The following is an 18387-nucleotide window of genomic DNA, read 5'->3' as shown; positions in this document are numbered from 1 at the left end:
GGTTGGAAAGTTCTGTTTCTGCTTCTGCCTGCTTTAGGTGCAGAGTTCTCCTAAATGGCTGCCGAGGATTGTTGGAGAAGGTCATTGTCTTGTCTGGGCCCAGCCTTGGTGATGTGCCTTTCATCACTCAAAGAGCAGGGCTCAGTGGCCCCATGTAGGGATGGTACCAACTGAAGCCAGGCTGTATTTGCCTTTGGAGTAACTGCTTTTCTTCTTTTCCTTCCACCTCTTCTAGGCAGAACAGGGCTGCTTGCTGATCTCTTGCCCAGTTTTGCTGTGGAGATTATGCCAGGTATTCAGTCATTTAACTCTGTATTTGCTTAATTTGCTATCCCTCCATCTGTCTTGCTTCTGCATTAGTTACTAATTGCTCCTTTAACTTATTTGCACATTTTTCTATATATGTCTGTGGTATTTTCCAGGATGAACTGAGCCCATTGGAAGAGCCTTCAAATTGTATTTCTTCTGTTACTAGGCCCTGAAAGAATAATGGTGGTTAAAAACAGGCTGAGATGGGTAGTTAGAAACAGCCCTTCCGTGTCAGGTGTGCAGGCCCTGTGGCAGTCTCAGCATCTTGGTTGCACCCTGTTGCTATAAGTGTCTTTAACGGAATTGTTATTTGTCTGCATTCCTTGTTCCCTAAGTTTCATGTTTGAAAAGTGAAAGTGAAAGTTGCTCAGTCGTGTCCAAGTCTTTGCGACCCCATGTCCATGGATTTCTCCAGGCCAGAATACTGGAGTGGGTAGCCTTTCCCTTCTCCAGGGGATCTTCCCGACCCAGGAATCAAACCGGGATCTCCGGCATTGCAGGTGGATTCTTTACCAACTGAGCTATCAGGGAAGCCCAAGTTTAATGTTTACCCATTCATTATTGTACAACCATGTTACTTGGAATTGCCTTTTATAACTTTATCAAAACATTTTTTCAAACCTTATGAATGCTATGTACCCCTTCCACCTTGAAAAGTACACATTTACAGGTCTGTATTGCTTTGTGTACAATCTATATTGCTTTTGGAGAAGGCAATGGCACCCCACTCCAATATTCTTGCTTGGAAAATCCCATGGATGGAGGAGCCTGGTGGGGTACAGTCCCAGGGGTCACTAAGAGTCGGACATGACTGAGCTACTTCACTTTCACTTTTCACTTTCATGCACTGGAGAAGGAAATGGCAACCCACTCCAGTGTTCTTGCCTGGAGAATCCCAGGGACGGGGGAGGCTGATGGGCTGCCATCTATGGGGTCGCACAGAGTCGGACATGACTGAAGCAACTTAGCAGCAGCAGGAGCATATTGCTTTGTATACAATAACAAAGCAATTACAAAGCAATTAATACTTTTTGCCCTCCTAAATCCCTGGGGTCCATGGACCCTGTCAAGGACACCCGCACCAGATGCACACCTCTGTCTTTTTATGTAGCTTCCGTTGAACATATCAGCTAGACCAGCTAGGAACAGTTTGATGCTGCACTATAGTCCATCATGGGAGGAGCTCAGAGAGAAACAAGAATGAACTATGGGAGAAGTCATATCCAAACACAGAAAGCAGAAAAGGGTGAGATTCAGTTTTGCCTTACAGGGCTTCTGCCAAAGGGTTAAGAGCTGACTAATAATTGAGGGCGACAGAGAGATACAAAATAATCCTGGCGATTTGTAGACTTGATTCGAGCTTTAAGAAACATCCAGAGTCCTCACAGTTGAGCTTCACTCTTCTGTGAAATCTCCAGATCTTTCCCGTTAGCTGGTTAACCCAAATACAGACATTCTTCTTACTGATGTTGATCCCAAGATCACAAATAGATATTTCTTTGTGATCCGCCTTATCCAGAGTTCAGTCTAATTGTGCTCATTTTTTCATCACAAAAAAATCCACAGTGTTACACTGCATTGCTTCAAACTAGATGTTGTATCCCCAAGTCCCAAGGAAAAGTTATTGTATTTCTCATATCCGGTCCTGGTCCTCTGAATTTCCCCGCCTTCTGACTCCAAGAATCCTTTCATGGCTAACGTTTTTTGTTTCTCCAAGGCAACCTGCCAGTCTTTAATCCTTGACTGCCTGACCCGAGCTGTAGCTACCGTGCCACACAGCTCTTCTAGTCCTCAGGGCGCATATCTGTCTCGGGTCACATCGTGTTATTATATTAGTGCAAAGGCAAGGCCAAAGCCTTCAACATCTACTGTCCTCAGCAAGAAGCTCTTCCAGAACATTCTGGCCTTCTCACTTCTGCCCTGAAGAGAGGGTGACCTGGTTAATTTGAGTGTATTTTTGTTGGGTGAGTGAAGAGGGACACTTAGGAAATCTAAGTTGTGTGTTTTCTCTGAGAAAATTATGTTCTAACCAAAGGTCAAATAACTTTATCATTATCACAAAACCCTTTATCTAACCAAAATGTCATATTCTCAAGCTCCAAATGAATGTCCTATTTTGTTGAAGAAATATTTAATAACTAAAATTCAAAGAAAATAATGTATACTTGAAGTTGGTTGCAAAGGGATTTTTGGTAGGTGGTTTTCAATCAAAATGAATCACTTTAATCTTTTGCTTTGAAAGGAAATCATGGCTCATTCCAGCCCATCCCAGGCCCCCAGCAGGACATTAGGTCTTTTAGCCAAGTCCCAAAAGCATGACATCAAGTCACTCGAGGGCCACAGTCATTTTTATCTAAGCCAAATAGAATTTGTTTCCTTTCTCTTTAACTGTTAGATGGGCAAATGAATTAAATTCATGTTCAGTCTCTGGCAGAGCTGTGAAAATAGCTGACATTAACAAACATGGTCAGATGTACACAGTAGCCTTGCCAGTCATAGCCTGAATCACTTTAGTCCGTGGCTATGCTGACTATTGAGCGTGGTCAGCCTGCCTGGGACAGGGACAGCATTTCTCTATCAGAGCCTATGTCTCTAGTTTTTCCTAGGAAATGGTTTTCATCTCAGCTCTGATGCTGAGCACAGGAAAGGTGTCAAGAAGCGGTCAGCAGGGAAAGCAGGCCTGGCCACCTAACGCTGTTCTGAGTTAGACCACGCAAACAGGGAGAAATTTTCTCAGGACTTACACTATTAAGGGATGAGACTAACTTGACTACAAAAGAAATGTGTACATGGAAATCACCACTTTATAGCTCAGCAAGCCAAGTCCCCTGTCCCCAGCCAGGAATTTCTCCGATCTTGTCCCCTACCTCTTCTGACACCAGTCAATAAGGTAAGCCCTTTCCCTGGGAAGGGGCCCTGAAACTGCTCCCAGCATTTTGTATTGGACATTTTGCGTGCTCAGTGTGACCTGGGCACCGTCCCTGCCCTCCACGCCCCAGCCCTGGGCCGGGCTGCGCCTCTCAGTCTCAGAGCCCCTCCTGAGTCTGGGGGCTCTGCGCCCTGATACAAGGTGCCGGCTTCCCCAGGCCACGCCCACTCGTCCCCCCACGGGAGACGCCAGCAGGGGGCGGCCGCGAGTGTGGGTTTCTCTGTGCATCCTTCCAGAGTGGGTGTTTGTTGGTCTGGTGATCCTGGGAGTCTTCCTCTTCTTCGTCTTGGTGGGGATCTGCTGGTGCCAGTGCTGCCCTCATAGCTGCTGTTGCTACATCCGCTGCCCGTGCTGCCCGGACTCCTGCTGCTGCCCTCAGGCCTGTGAGTAACGTGACGCACGGGGAGAAACAGAACGAGCAAAAGAAACGTCAGCTTTCCGTCGGACAGCTGTGTGCCCTGAGCGCTTGTCCTCCACCTTCCCTGTCCTCTGCTGGGAGCCCCTGACTTCCTGAGATGACCACTCCTGTTTGCCTTCTCACACACAGGCACCTCTCCATGCTTTTGATCCACGCTTACCGCCCCTGCATTTGGAATTCCCTTTAACACTATTGATGAAGGGCAGGTTCAGGATGGTGAGGTTGCGGGGTAAGGCTTCTGCCCTCTCCTTGGGATCCAAACTAGAGAACACTTTCTCTGGCCATGCCTCTCACATGCAGAGAACTCTTCTTTTTACCAGCAGCATGTGCAAAGTACAGCCTTTGGGTCCCCTCCAGCCACAGATGAGTTTTATTTACTCCTATGACAAAATGGTCCACAAAGGAACTAGTCCTCATTTGGGGATTCACAATTTTACCTCCCCAGCCAAGCCCATATAGGCATTAAGTTTGGCACCCCTGCCATAAACATCTTGAAGGAAAGACACACAATCTGTATCTTTAGTATTCTTAGACACACAGTGGTTTCTGTGAGGGGTCAGGTTATTTGCCCTGTCTTTGAACTCAAAGAGCAGGGCCATGTGTCAGCGCATTGCTGGCTTCGCCTCTCTAGAAGAGGTTAGGATCCTCTTGGAAGCAACCCTGGGCAGTCCCAGTGCCAGGCCTCCTACAGAGGGCCGAGGCAGCCTACAGACAGGGTGGCTAGGAGTGGGCTGCTGCTGTCACAGGGGTGCTTCTGTGACGGCTCCCAGCACCACTGAGTCACTCAGTTGCCAGGTCCTACTAAACACTGTAATGTCACTGCTGGAGGAGTCTGAGAGAGTAGCGGAGAGTGTTTGCAATGAATCAAGTCAGGCCTAGTAGAACACACACACATGCACACGCAAGCCCGCGCCCACATCCAGGGGCTCCCTTAAGCGCATCTTCAGGGATTTTTGGTGCGAGGGTTGTGGAGGGTGGAACGATGTAATCTCTCTTGCTCTTCATCTCCCTCCACAGTGTATGAAGCAGGGAAAGCAGCAAAGGCCGGGTACCCTCCCTCTGTCTCCGGTGTCCCTGGCCCTTACTCCATCCCCTCTGTCCCCTTGGGAGGAACCCCCTCATCTGGCATGCTGATGGACAAGCCGCATCCACCTCCCCTGGCACCAAGTGACTCCACTGGAGGAAGCCACAGTGGTAAATGCAGTTCCAGACTGTCCTGCCCCATGCTCCTGTCGGGCTTCCACTCTGATTCCTTGCTGATAAGAACCATCAGCCCAGTGATGCTTCTGTGGACAAAGATTATCTCCATTCTGGAAATGGGATCCTGACAGCTGTATCAGATATCTACTGAAATGCATGTCAAGCTTGCCAAGGGCTGCAGGACATAGCTGCCCCTTGCTTTCTTCCTGGGCCCCACAATAACTAAAATCATAAGAAAAACAGGCAAGGTACCCCCTGAATGTTGATCATTCAGTTAATAAATGGTTATCCCTTCCATACCTAGTGCTCAGGACTTTACCGGGCACTCTGAGGAACACCCAGACGTGTAGGACATGGTTTGTCTAACCAGCAGCATGGCCCAGCCAGGGAAAGAGAATGGACCTTCACTAGACAATTAGATGCTATAGTGTATGTACTGGGAGTTCAAAGAAGAGCTGGAATGCTTACAAAGTCTTCAGGGAGGAGGTGAGATTAGAGCTGGGCTTAGAGGAGTGAGACGGATTAGGAAAGCAGAGACACTCACAGGCCAGCACAGTGGAAACCCAGAGCTAAAAGAACAGTGTGTGTGTTTGACAGTGTCCAGCTTCTTGGTCTGACTGGAAGACCATAGAAGAATATGGTGGCGCCAGATTAGGCAGGGCCTTGGAACCCCTCCAGAAGAGCCTGGGTTGGTGCCATAGTAAATGAGAACCCCTGCAGCCAGGCTCCTGAGTGGTGAGGCGAGATGCCGACAAAGCTAGTGGTGCGTCGGGTGGAGGAGAGCCAGAGACCTTGAGCCGAGGTGTGACTGACACGTTTTGGGTGGGACATTATGATGCAGACAAAGAGAGTTGAGTGGTAAAGCTGAGAGATGCTTTCAAAGAGCAACCAATTAGATGTTAGAAATCTTTAGGATGAGCCCAAGTTGTCTAGCGGTGTATATCCTAGGCAGAGATGAAATAACTGGTAAGGAGAGTTTATCTGGATGATTAGTACCGCTGAGGGCATAATAAATTTGTTGTTGTAGGCAGGGGTAGAAGAGTATAGGGGTGTTAAAATGTAGCTTTCCTGGAGGCGTCTGAAGAGGACATACAGAGTAGTAAAGGTTAGGACTGGGCACAGAATATATTTAGGAGGTGACCTTTAAATCCCTAGATGTAAATGAGCCACTAGGGTTGGTGAAACAGACGTTGCTTCCCTGGAGGGCTCTGGACAGACTTCAGTGGGAAGCGGGGGAGAATGTCTAGTTCATTTGGTGGCCTGTCAGTGCTCCACCATGGAAGGGGTGGATATCCTCAGTGAGTAATTGGTACTTGTGTTTTTTCTCTCTCAGAAACTATTAGTAGAATTCTGACGTATGAGATTGGGAATGAGTCATAGACTGAGAAGTAAAAGTTAATAATCAAGGACACACGGGGTATTAGAGAAATAAAGACAATACCGTCCATTTTCCCAAAGGATGGAGAGGACAAAAGAGGCATTAATAGGACTCGTCTCTGCCTGTTTCTCCCAGTCTTCTTTCTCTTTCCTTCCCAGCAGGACCCTTCCCCCTTAGTTTTTATTGAGTAGATTCTCTTAATAAAATGACTGTCATTTATAGGATGGCAAATACTTCTCTCCTGTTTTCAACTTTTTCCCAGTTCCTGCTTGTTGCAGTTCACTCATTTTGACTCCATCCTGCCATGCTAACCAACTGCAGTTAGAAGTGGCTTAAAAAAGTAGGAAAAAAAATATGATTTCACATAGTGAGGAATTCCAGGGTAAGACGGTCCTGGGCTTGGTTAATGGGAGACTCCAAGTGGCATCGCCGAAGGACCTGCTTCTTCCCATCTTTTGTTCTGCATCACGAGTGCATCCTCTTCTCCTGGGCCAGCTCCCCTCCAGATCCCACAGTCTCAGATACTACATGCATTCAGAGATGGAAAAGATCTGCTTCTTCCTTGTGCTCCTTTTCCCAAGAGGGAGGAAAGCTTTTCCATAAGTCTCCTTCCCTTCCAGCAGACTTCTACATGCCATTTTTTTGGCAAGAATTATGTCCTGTCTCCATTCCTAAACCAGATTGACTTAGACCCACCAAGACTCATCTCTTAGGCCAAAACACCTATTCACCTCAGAAATGAACAGTCAGAATTCTGTTAGTCAGGAAAAAGGGGAAGAGGCACAACCAGCTTTGGCCACAGCTAGTCTGGCTCATGTTATCTGGCTTGCTGAGTCAGGAGTGAATTCTTCATGATCCCTACCAGGCACATTTCTGTACTCATGGTCCCATGGCCAGAATTACTGATGGCATTTAGCTATTTCTCCTTTAAGAAATGTGGCTTAAGTAGTGTTCCATGTACATTGTTTTTCAAAGAATGTTAGAAGTGTTAAGAAATGCTGATTTATAAAGATGTAAATTTAGCCTATCTTATATTTTCATGCTACTTCAGTTTTAGGGTAATCATCTAGCAACAGTAATTTTTCAGATTACATTTGTACACAATACTCTTTGAATGTTCTGTGTGGTTGAAAAGGCATCTTTGATGAGCTATGTATAGTATAGCCAGTTAGTTACCAAATGGGGGAGACAGAAAAGGAATCCTGACTCCCTTTCCCATTCTTCATAGCAGCTTTACAAAAAAAAAAAAAAAGGACTGTCTCCTCCTGCCCTGCTGTGGATCCATTGCTTTGTCAAGGTTCTCTTTTTATTGATTCTCCAAATCCCACCCCATTCCCACCTCAGGCGTCCGGCCTTTCCTTCTTTAATGACTTCTTCCTATCAGCATTCAATGCGTGTGCAGATCTCTCGCATTAAAATACAACAATTTGCAAAAACCCTTAGTCCTCTAATGCTGTGTCCCTGTCCACTTTCCCCTCTTCACAGATAAACTCCTTGATAGAGTTTTGAATATTTAATGTCTCCATTTCCTCTCCTCAGCTAATTTCTGTCTTGCTGTCACTTTCACCACTCAAAAGACCAGCTCTTGCCAAGACTGCCTTATCGCTAAATCTAATGGATGCTTCTTAAAAGTTGCCCCCCTTGACTTCTCAACAGCACTGGCCACCCCTGATGATATATTCATATTCTTTGCCCTCCTCAACACTGTGTTTTGTAGCTTTTCCTAGCCATTTCACTATATGCTGGCTGTTCTTCCTCTCCACACCCCCTCGATGTTGGTGTTTCTGTTTTGTCCAAGGCCCTCTCCCTGGGAAGTCTTCTTGCCCATGGCCTCAGTCATCGTCTGTATGACTGCGAGTCTTTATGTCCATCCTCTCTCCTGTTCCTCGGTCCCACATATCCAACTGCCTTCTGGACATTTCTACCTGAATGTTTTTCAAGCATTTCCAATTCAACCTCTACCTAGGAAATGGAATTAATCTGCTGTTTCTCAGCCTCAGAACAACTCCAGCATTTCTTATTTCAGCGGATGGCACTGTTAGCCACCTAGAAGCCCAAACCAGAAGCAGGGAAGTGATCCTTATCCCTTCCTCTTCCTCACTTCTCTCATCCAATTGGTCACCAAGTCCTTCAGATAGGATCTCAAAATAACTTTGAATTGGTCCATCTCTACTCAACTATCCTAGTCATTGCTGCCATCATCTCCCACCTATTAATGCAGTTATCGCTTTCCTTGCTTGAATCCATTTTATTTTCATATTTACCTGGTCTCCACTCATCCTTCTTACAAAAGAACTGAATAGGCAAGTAGGGTTTTGAAATGTCATTTTTCAAACTAATAAGGATATATGCCTACTGTATGTGTACAGAGAATATGCAAATTTTAAGCATCACTTCTCCCACAGCTGAGTTGCTGTCACACTGGGGGTGGAATCTGGCAGCTGTTCTATTATCCATAAACAGCCTTCCTTAGCTTATTAAGATAGGACAGGAAGAACAAGTCTATATACCCATGTATATCTGCCTTAGACCATTTTGCAAGTTCTACAAATTTGATTTGGCATTAAAGGGGAAATTAGCTGAAAAATAGTTGAGTCTTAATTGGATCAGAATTATCAGCTCTAATCTTTTAACAATAAGAATTTTTAAAATTTGGCATCAAAATGAATATCCCAATATTCCCTCTCCAGTAAAAATCAAAGTTGGTGAGGCTAGTAAATTAGAGGAGCTGAAGTATGAAAACCACACCAACCAAAGGACTTGGACCAGACTGAAATTCAAAAGAGAAATAAATCTTCCATTGACCCTGAACTGAAACATCACCAGGAAAAAAGTCATTTTCCAAACAATGCTGGTCTTTGACCAATAAAGATATTGTAGGATATTTGTTATTAAATATTATAGGATATTTCTTTTTAAAATATCACCACACTTCAGAGAGTTATCTGATCTAAATTACAGATAAAAATCAGCCCGACACCATTCTGTTTTCAAATCAAGAAAAATTTAATGAATGCCTACAAATTTTTTCTCAAGGATTTTATAGTCCAGCAGAATGGTTTTGGGGGGCTTGTGAATGGAAATAAAATGAATAAAATACAAAGGAGCATGTGATAAGACTGATCTCTGATGTCAGCTCAGAGAAGGCAAAGTCTCATCTGCTTGGATGGATAAAGGTTTTCTGATGTTTTCTACGCTCCTGAGCATATGTGTGACACAGAGTCAGTTCCTACCACAATGAGAGAAATTAGTTATAGTGTGCTGCCTAATCGAATTTACAGCTTTTCATTAAAAAAAAAACAAAAATCTTTTCAAGGGAGAAGTGCCTAGCTTTTTAACTGCTGAAACCAAACGGACGATGCCTCTGAAGTCTATCAGTGCTCCACTCTGCCCTTTTTGCCGAAGGAGACAGGTTTAGATTTCTGAAGTTATGAGCTGCTGTGACTGAGAATAAAAGCTGAAAGTATTGGGCTGGCCAAAAGGTTTGTTCAGCTTTTTCATAAGATGTTACAGGAAAACCCAAACAAATTTTGGCCAACCCAATATGTAGTACAGTAATGTCTCTTTATAATGCCAGTACTGAAAGGCAAAGCTGACATCTTCATCTGAGACTGTAGTTACTGTAACTTTTCAGAGGCACGATAACCTACACGTGCATGATCAATCTGTGTCATAATTAGGAGCGTAAATTGTCATAATGACACAGAAAGCAATCTAAGCTCCAATCCAAGTTGCAGTTAAGGGAGATTTCCAACTGTTGCTTGGGGTGGCGGCCTTCTCTTGCCACCAGGGGACAGCTGGCACATATAGCAACGCTCTTCCCCCCTTATCTAAGTATTACTGAATGTCTGCCATAACGGCGCTTCACATATTAACACCGAGATAAAGACACATCTGCAGGTAGAGTAGACCTCTTCCTTAAGGCCTGTAAACACGCTCCTTTTCTTAACTAAAAATGTTGCTGTTTACAGTCCCTAAGTTGTGTCCGACTCTTTTGGAACCCCATGGACTGTAGCCCGCCAGGCTCATTTATCCATGGGGTTCTCCAAGCAAGAATACTGGAGTGGGTTGCCATTTCCTTCTCCACGGGATCTTCCCGGACCAGGGATCAAATTTGCATCTCCTCCACTGGCAGGTGGATTCTTTACCTCTGAGCCACCAGGGAAGCAGACTAAAAATATAATATCAATAAAAATAACAAAACTTGCCTAAACCTTGCTGCTCCCTCAAGCTACCATTCAAGGCTTTCCCTTCCTGTTCAGAATTCTCCCACAAACCCACCACATGTCTCTTCTGCCTTACTTTGTAATTCCTTGTAATACAGCTTCTATTCCTGATTTTTATTTCTTTCATTCATTCATACAAACTCACATGTTCGGAGTGTCTGCCATGTGCTAGGCTCTATGCTAGGTGCTCAGCAATCATAGATACACTGAGAGAACTGGTCCTTGATCTCAGGAAGTTTATAATCTAGAGAGAGAAATTCTACTGTAAATAATCTTTCTTAAGAATGCATTAACCTCACACCCATCCCCAGGCTGGCACCATTCCAGCTCAAACATACTACGTTTGTTTAGGAATATATTCTGTGTCGAGAACCATCCTGGGCATTACACTGAGCTAGAATGATACGCATTCTTTTCCCTCAAGATTCTTTTGGAAGATTAGACATTTATTTACAGATATCATTTGAAACAAATAGGAATATATTAAGGGATATATGGTGAAAGTTCAAAGTAAATGATTTGTAAGTTGGGGGTTGGATAGAGAGAGAAAAGAGGAAACTTTTCTAGCTAGAGAAAAGGAAAGCCTTTTGGATGAGATGTTGTTGGCGCTGCCCCTAATAATTACAAAGAACTCAAAGTGCTCCACTGAGTTGGTCCTTGTTGTCTTCTTTTTTTTCTTCCTTTTTGGTTTATGCATTTGTCTTCTCTTTCTTATAAGATTATTTAAAAGGTGAAAATTATTAGTTGTATTTTGTAGACATGAAAACTGAGTCCTGGATAAGTCACTACTTATTTGAGGTCTTCGTGGCCTACAGGGTGCCCAGTTCCCCACTTCCCAGCCCTGTGTTTTATGCATCAGACACAAACGCCTCAGAACAGACAGAGCAGTTCTGTGGGATAATTGCATTTTAATTGAACTGTCTGTGCTACTCTGTAAACGCCTCTGCAGAGATGGAAGGGAGCGGAGGCTGATAAATAAAACCATTTCTGCTAATAATTGCTTCTGCATAAGGATTAAGGATCTAACCTCTGGGAGAAGGTGTCACTAAAAAGCGTGTGCTGAGATTCATTAATTTTTTAAAGTAATTCCACAATTGAAGCTGAATGTGGACTGCCCATCCTGTGCTTATATAGAAAACCAGTGCCCTGCAAATGGATGTGTGGGTATCTTCCCAGTTTTCAACACCAGAGCTGTGATTAGAGCCGGGGAAAGGTGATATTTCAATCTTCCACATACATGCCTGTGTAGGGGGCTATGTCCACAGCAGGGGAACATAACCTGAGAGCAGAAGGCACAACTTTCTCCAGAGATGCATGCAGTTGTGTGGTTTCTTTATTGTATTTTCCCTGCTCTGGGAATAGAGAATGCTGGGGTGGCTCATCTGCTTCCATCCCCATTGTATGGTCCTGACTGGCTGCATGGTAGGATAGTGCCTCGGGTGCCCAAGGTCCACCTCTGCGTTCTTCCTTTTTGTCTTCCTTTCGTGTCTCTCTGCTGCTTCTGGCCCCAGACTCCAGCCAGACAAGAGGCCCAGTATGGTTGGGCTTCCTTCAGACTACATTCCAGTCCCAGCACTGTCACTTATTGCTGAGCAAGTTGTAAAACTTCTCTGAACCAAAGTCTCCTCGTCTGTGCAATGCGGCTGCTAACAGCTAACTCCTTATGCAGTTGCGAGGACTCAGTGTCCGCGGAAAGCATGTAGCACAGTGCCTAGCACGTTCCAGTGCTCGCAGGTGTTGTCTGCCACCCTAGCTGTTCTGTCCCCACCCCAGTCCTTTCTCTTTCTTGTTTTCTCTGTCTTATCTGTGAATATTAGATCTGCCTGTGTCTAATCACCCTTGGGGCTGGTATTGGATTAGATTGATGCTTAAGTGATACCAAGCTTCAGCAGCCTTTCTCTGACAAACGTGAGTGATGAAAATGTAGAGGATGGTATTCTCTCTCATGCTTTAGTTTTGTTTTGTTTTTATTAAGCCCTGAAAATAGCACCTGCCTGTAATCACACTGCAGCAGGTTGACTTAATCATGTCTAAAATATGGTATTCCCTTTCCTAAGGGGAAAATGCTTAAGAAATAATAATGGAACCATAATTAGTAATCCATGTATTTTGCATTTTATTTTGTTCTAATGTGTGTAAAGCCTGCAATCTAATATTAGCTCTTCTGCATCACCTAGTTATGGAGTTTTTGTACAATCTCCCAGGCAACTACAGGCTTTTAGGCCACCTGTGTCAAGGTCTCTGATGTTTTTGGATATCTGTTTTAAAGCTACATGTGCTTCCACCAAGTGAAGGTATGATCCTCAGACTGTAGAGTGATCTATATCCCTAGTCTAGAAAGTGGTCTTTTTTAGTGTAAGTATATTGGGGGAGGGAGGAGAAGGGGACAACAGAGAATGAGATGGCTGGATGGCATCACTGACTCTGTGGACATGAGTTTGAGTGTACTCCGGGAGTTGGTGATGGACAGGGAGGCCTGGCGTGCTGTGATTCATGGGGTCGCGGAGAGTCGGACACAACTGAGCGACTGAACTGAACTGAATACTCCCCTAAACTTTGAGAAGATGATTTTTAAGTGGAGCTATAAGAGGTCAGGAAGTAGGAAGGAGAGGTTACTGCAACAGAATTTTTTTGTTGATGTGCCAATCCTCCATCCTAATGGAACCATCTGATAAAGGGTATCCATATATAGAAATATAGGTTACTATTTCTGGGTGATTTCAAAAAGAGTTGTTCTATCGGGGACCCATGTTTTCTACTGGTAAGTTACATGGAAGTCCCCTTTTCCTGATTTTTTTTCAGCTTACTATCTTGTTTGTTTCTCAACAGTTCGCAAAGGTTACCGGATCCAAGCTGATAAAGAGAGAGATTCCATGAAGGTCTTATACTATGTCGAGAAGGAGCTGGCTCAGTTTGATCCAGCCAGAAGGATGAGAAGCAGATGTGAGCATCTGTTAGTTTTATATGATCTGTGCATCATGCTAAAAGGGATTTGGGGGTGACCATACATGGGGAACCCTTAGCTTTCAGGGTTGGAACTAGTAGGGATGCTGGTGACACCACGCTAAATAAAGTAGCTTTGAGTACACGGAGGAAAGAAAAAAGGGGTTCTGGTATGAAGAATAGGGTGATAACAGGGAACTATATTCAATATCCTGTAATAAACTATAATAGGATAAAAAAGAATAGAGCAGTCATGTACCATCTTGGCTTCTGTTGCCTCTCTCCATGGGGCAGTCAGTATTGCTGGGCTGTGCAGTGGGGTTGGCACCATTTCATTAAAACAGCCTTTCCCTACTACTCCCTTTCAAATATATTCAAAATAATGGCTTACAATGTGGAAGCTTCAGTATCAGTTTTTTCCAACATGAAAGGCCCTAGCCTCAAATGACAGTCCAGCTGCCAACTTGCCATATCAATGAAAGTAAAAGAACAAGTCTTCCAAATGAATCTCATAAAAAAAAGATGCCTACATTCCTTTCAGATACCCAGTGGCAGAGACTGAGGGGCAAGCAAAAAGTCAAAAGAATGTTTTAATTATTGAGTCTATAGGCAGCAGGGCCCCAACCCTGAACTCACCCACAGACCTTGGAGACTTTGCTGCTGACATAGCTGATTCTTGATTTGGACTCCAAATTACTATCTACCATGAAAAGCAACACAGGGCAGGTCTGACATGGATGGGCTAATTATCAGAGGTGCTGGCAGGCGTGGGAGTGCGGTCACTACATTTCTCTCTTTGAACCCTCCTTGCCTTGGAACCAACTCGAGACTCAATGGCATTGTTGGGAAAACAGTCCCAGACTAGAGGAACTTTATTCAGATTAAGGACAACGTATTCCTCCCAGTTTGCAATTCTAATTTCATCCTGTCTGAGTTGCATCCATTGCTGCCTCCTCCCACCACACTGGCTATAAAAAGACCATCTCCAGATTGGAATGTCAGGAATGCAGATGTCACTGCACTTGACAAGCTAGTTGTAACAGTGTTGTCATGGATCCCTGTAAGGGGACAGACACAGAGATAGTCAGAGTTCAAGGAGAAAGAGCCTGTGGAGGAAATCTGTGAACACACAGCTCAGAGAAAAAACAGAGGTTAAAAATAAAGGGTAGATCCCGGTTTAGGTGATGTCTCCCATCTGCCTGGATTAAAATGGTCTCCAAAGGCCTGGCTGGCCAGAAGGTAATGACCAAGGAATCTTAGAGTCCAAGGGGTGGCCTGGGTCAACAGATGAAGAAACAGAAGCCCAGAAGGTTGAAGTGACAGTATCAGGACTACAACCCAGGTCTGCGGATTGTTGTCCTGTGCTTTTCTGCTTAACTAGAAACTTGGGCACCAACTGTGGATGATGCCATGGCTGCAGTAGCAGTTTATGTTCAAAGATCAGAGCCTTCTAACTCTTAGGACTTTAGGATTTTGGAGCTGGAAGAGACTGAGATTGTTGAATGTACCTCCCTCATTTTATGGAGGAGGAAAGGGAGGCCGAGGGGTACTCACTGGAGTACTCACTGCCAGTGCCAGAATTGGAACCCAGAGCTCCTGGAACCTGCAGGTTCACATTTCAGTAACTGCACAGAAATGAAGTAGAAATCTAAGTTCTCTTTACTTTGAGAGGTTCTATCCCTGAAGAGCAAAGTAAACCCTGGGATGGATCATGCCCATGGGATAGTCTTGAAGATCTCATCATAAAATGAGCCACACCTAGTTTCAGGTGTGGCAAAGGAGTAATAGATTCTGTGAGAAATGGGAGTTTCAGGGTCAGGCCTATGAATTTCCCAGAATGTGTGATCCTCATTCACCTGCTCCCTATAAGTAGGGGGTTGCTCTGGGGATATTTTAGTCTGGAATCAGCAAACCACAGCTCCCAGGGCACACATGTTCCACCTCCTATTTTTGAAGTAAATTTTCTTGGAACACAGCCATGCCAGTCTACTTGTCTTATCTATGATTCCTTTCATATTGCAATAGCAGAGTTGAATAGTTGTGACAGTAAGACTTGCAAAGCCTACAATATTTACTATATGGCCCTTTACAGGAAGAGTTTGCCTCTCCTGCCCTAGAGTTCCATTGTTAGGTGTCTCTGAAGTGGGGGATGTTGATGTTCATGTTCACTGTGGCAGAAGTTTCAGAACAGCATACAGCCTGGACCATCCATCATATGAATGGAGAAACATCTCTCCCTCACTATCTGAAGAGATGAAAAATGTCCATTATTCCCTGAAGTTCAAGGCAAGTTCTGAGCCAATAATGTAATTTTTCAATAAACACACTTGGTGCATTTTAAAGTTCTCTTCTGTATGGTTCCCAGAAGAGTGGAATTCACTGGCATCGTGAGAAAAGGAAGAATCTAGATTTTATTAATCAATAGGATCTGAGTTATTTCCCTTTAAAATAGGCAGGCACTATAACATTCTCCTTACAAGGAAGAAAAGACTTAGATTATAATTCAAAACCAACTGATCACATGACCACACTGAATGGCATTCCTGGTCAGCCCTGTGTCCTGATAAAACAGGACAAGGATGTTGTGTTTATGCTGTGCAGGGAGGCCCTCCCTTCCCTTCAAGGGTGGGAACCAGCAAAATTCCTCTGCTCCTCTAAGGACTGTTGGGGATAAGGAGGAGATAAGGTAGAGGGGAACCTGAGACACACACTTGTGCTTCCCACATCTGATCTTAGTTTACCTCTCATTCAGCAGCCAGGCCCTACACCTTATAATTGTTGATTTTGATAATAGTTTGAAGTTCAAAGGATTTTTAGAAAACAAATGTATTCAGTTACATTACAAATAGATTTGGTAGATTTATTTTTTAAGTAATGTGAAATTCAATCCATTTCAAAGTTTTATAAATAAATAGTTTCTTTTTTTTTTATTTTCTTTCTTTCCAGATTGTGATTCTGGTCCTTATTCACAAGTGCTTTTGCGAAAAGCTACTTAGGCCACCCTAAAAAATGAGAAAGCTGTGACCATCCCCTCCCTTTTTACATTTTTGGGCTGGGACCAGAGCATAAGTGGAGGCCCATAGACCATAAGTGCAGCCTAACCTTCCCCTTTTCTTCTTACACTTCCAAACAGCTATCCTGGCCATTCATGGCCACATACACCTGGAATAGTCTGGGGAGTGAAGAGGTCTACTCAAGCCACAGAAATGGACTTGGTACTGTTCAGGGAAAATATTCCAGGTTCCTGGATGAACATCCAGAAGCAGGGTGTGCACACTCTCTTTGTTCTGTGGACTCCTTGCTCTGTGGGGAGGGGCAGAGCAGCAGCTGGGATGGGGTGCGTGTGAAGCACGGCATGGGACTGGCTCTGAAGGCTCCATCTTGGGACTCAGATAACAGCAGGGAAGATACTGTGATCTGTGGCTTTTCTCTCTTTTTGCCCCTTTTGCCTCATGCCTGGGATCATCATGGCTCATTGCTGATTTAAACAAGAAGAAGCAAAACATTTGAGCGAGGATGATGATGTACTAAGGAGACCAGCTGCAGAGAGCCTAAGTTCTGGAAAGCCTGCCTTAGGTGGAACAATAATTGTTTTCCTATTCCAAGAATAGAGCATGTGGGAAACCTCCCCTCTGTAGACAACTTGGCTTCCATCTGAAGCCAGTTCCTGCTGAGCTGAGAACCCAAATACCATTAGTTCAGGTCTACAACCCACCCTGGACAGGACTGAGACCCTCGGGTGGGAGTTTCCCAAAGCTTCCAGTCTTAGCCCTTAACCAAGTTCCTGTTCTGTCCTGCAGGTAGAAAGCTCTGTCATGCCTAGCTTTTGTCCTTGCAGATAACAACACCATCTCAGAACTCAGCTCTCTGCATGAGGAGGACAGCAGTTTCCGCCAATCTTACCATCAGATGCGAAACAAGCAGTTCCCTGTGTCTGGGGACTTGGAGAGCAATCCTGACTACTGGTCAGGTGTCATGGGAGGCAGCAGTGGGGCAAGTCGGGGGCCCTCGGCCTTGGAGTATAACAAAGAGGATCGGGAGAGCTTCAGGCACAGGTGAGGATAACTGTGGCAAGGCAACTCTGGTGCTGGGCATGAGGAGGCAAAGGCTGGGAGGCAGGATGGGTCTGAGGCTGCAGTGATCCGAGAACGTCTCTGTCTGCCCTTCGAGGTTATCTTGCCTCATCTCCCTGTGGCTCCTGAATACCCCCTTTCCCATGTGTATTAAGCAAGGGAACACTTGAGGTACCATGTGCAGAAGCAAGCAGTCAAGGCTTTTTGAAGGGGTACTCTAGACCCCTTAATGAACCCTGTTGACATTTCTCTGCCCTTCTCAATATATTTTATCTTGTAACCTCTAAAAGACCCCACCCATCATCTCTCTCATTTTTGATCATTTGTTTTGTGAAAGGTCAAATGCCAGTTATGTTATACTGTTGGATTTGATTCTCTTAGTTCTAAAAGGCAGGTACTATTAATGTTCTCCCAGTTTTAGGTTGGGGAAACTGAAACTTAAAAATTTCTAAGGAACTTACACAGGGTCATGTGGCCAGTGAATGGGACAAGATGTCCCAGTGAATGGGACAAGATGAGTGTCTGGTTTGGTATGGCCAATGCCCACTGATAGCACCTTCCCCACTCACCTATCCTTTATACCGAAGGACAGTAGATATTGCTCTTCTCTCAAAGAACCAACTGCGGGGTCCCTCTGGCCTGCTGCCCCACGAGGTAACTTGCCCTCTGCTCCGAGGGAGGAAAAGGCCTCTCTGTTTATCACCAAATATTGCAGGGCTCCGTGGGCCACAGCTATTTGGACGGCAGGCCACATCGCCCATGCCGGGTTTGACGGTGTGAGAAGTGAGTCAGGAAGCTGTCAGCCAGAGGTCATCATATCATAATGGCCCAAAGAAGGCCCCACGTGTGTTTCAGCACCGTGTAGATCACAAAGTAGTTTTAGTCACACAACCCCTTAATCCTTAACGCTA

The 18387-nt window shown here is 44.7% G+C and overlaps 1 protein-coding gene across 6 annotated transcripts in view; it reads left to right on the top strand.

The window, feature by feature from the left end:
• Positions 1–18387, top strand: part of ILDR2 (immunoglobulin like domain containing receptor 2) — an 80500-nt gene that overhangs the window by 48926 nt on the left and 13187 nt on the right. For 4 of the 6 annotated variants that reach the window (XR_008682768.2, XR_016037341.1, XR_008682766.2 and 1 more), the window contains exons 4-8: positions 236–292; positions 3475–3621; positions 4674–4850; positions 13290–13403; positions 17242–17458. Coding sequence is in view for 3 of the 6 variants with exons in the window: in XM_055402773.2 (XP_055258748.2) it covers positions 236–292; positions 3475–3621; positions 4674–4850; positions 13290–13403; positions 17242–17458 (712 nt within the window). In the remaining 3 variants the exon portion in view is untranslated. The remainder of the gene's footprint in view (positions 1–235; positions 293–3474; positions 3622–4673; positions 4851–13289; positions 13404–17241; positions 17459–18387) is intronic. The other 2 variants (XM_055402774.2, XM_055402775.2) reach the window with 2 other exon arrangements.

Source organism: Moschus berezovskii, chromosome 4, assembly GCF_049115385.1.
Source record: "Moschus berezovskii isolate FMDL1 chromosome 4, NW_MosBer_1.0, whole genome shotgun sequence".
Taxonomy (NCBI): Eukaryota; Metazoa; Chordata; class Mammalia; order Artiodactyla; family Moschidae; genus Moschus; species Moschus berezovskii.
This window is presented reverse-complemented; position numbering and strand designations above follow the sequence as displayed.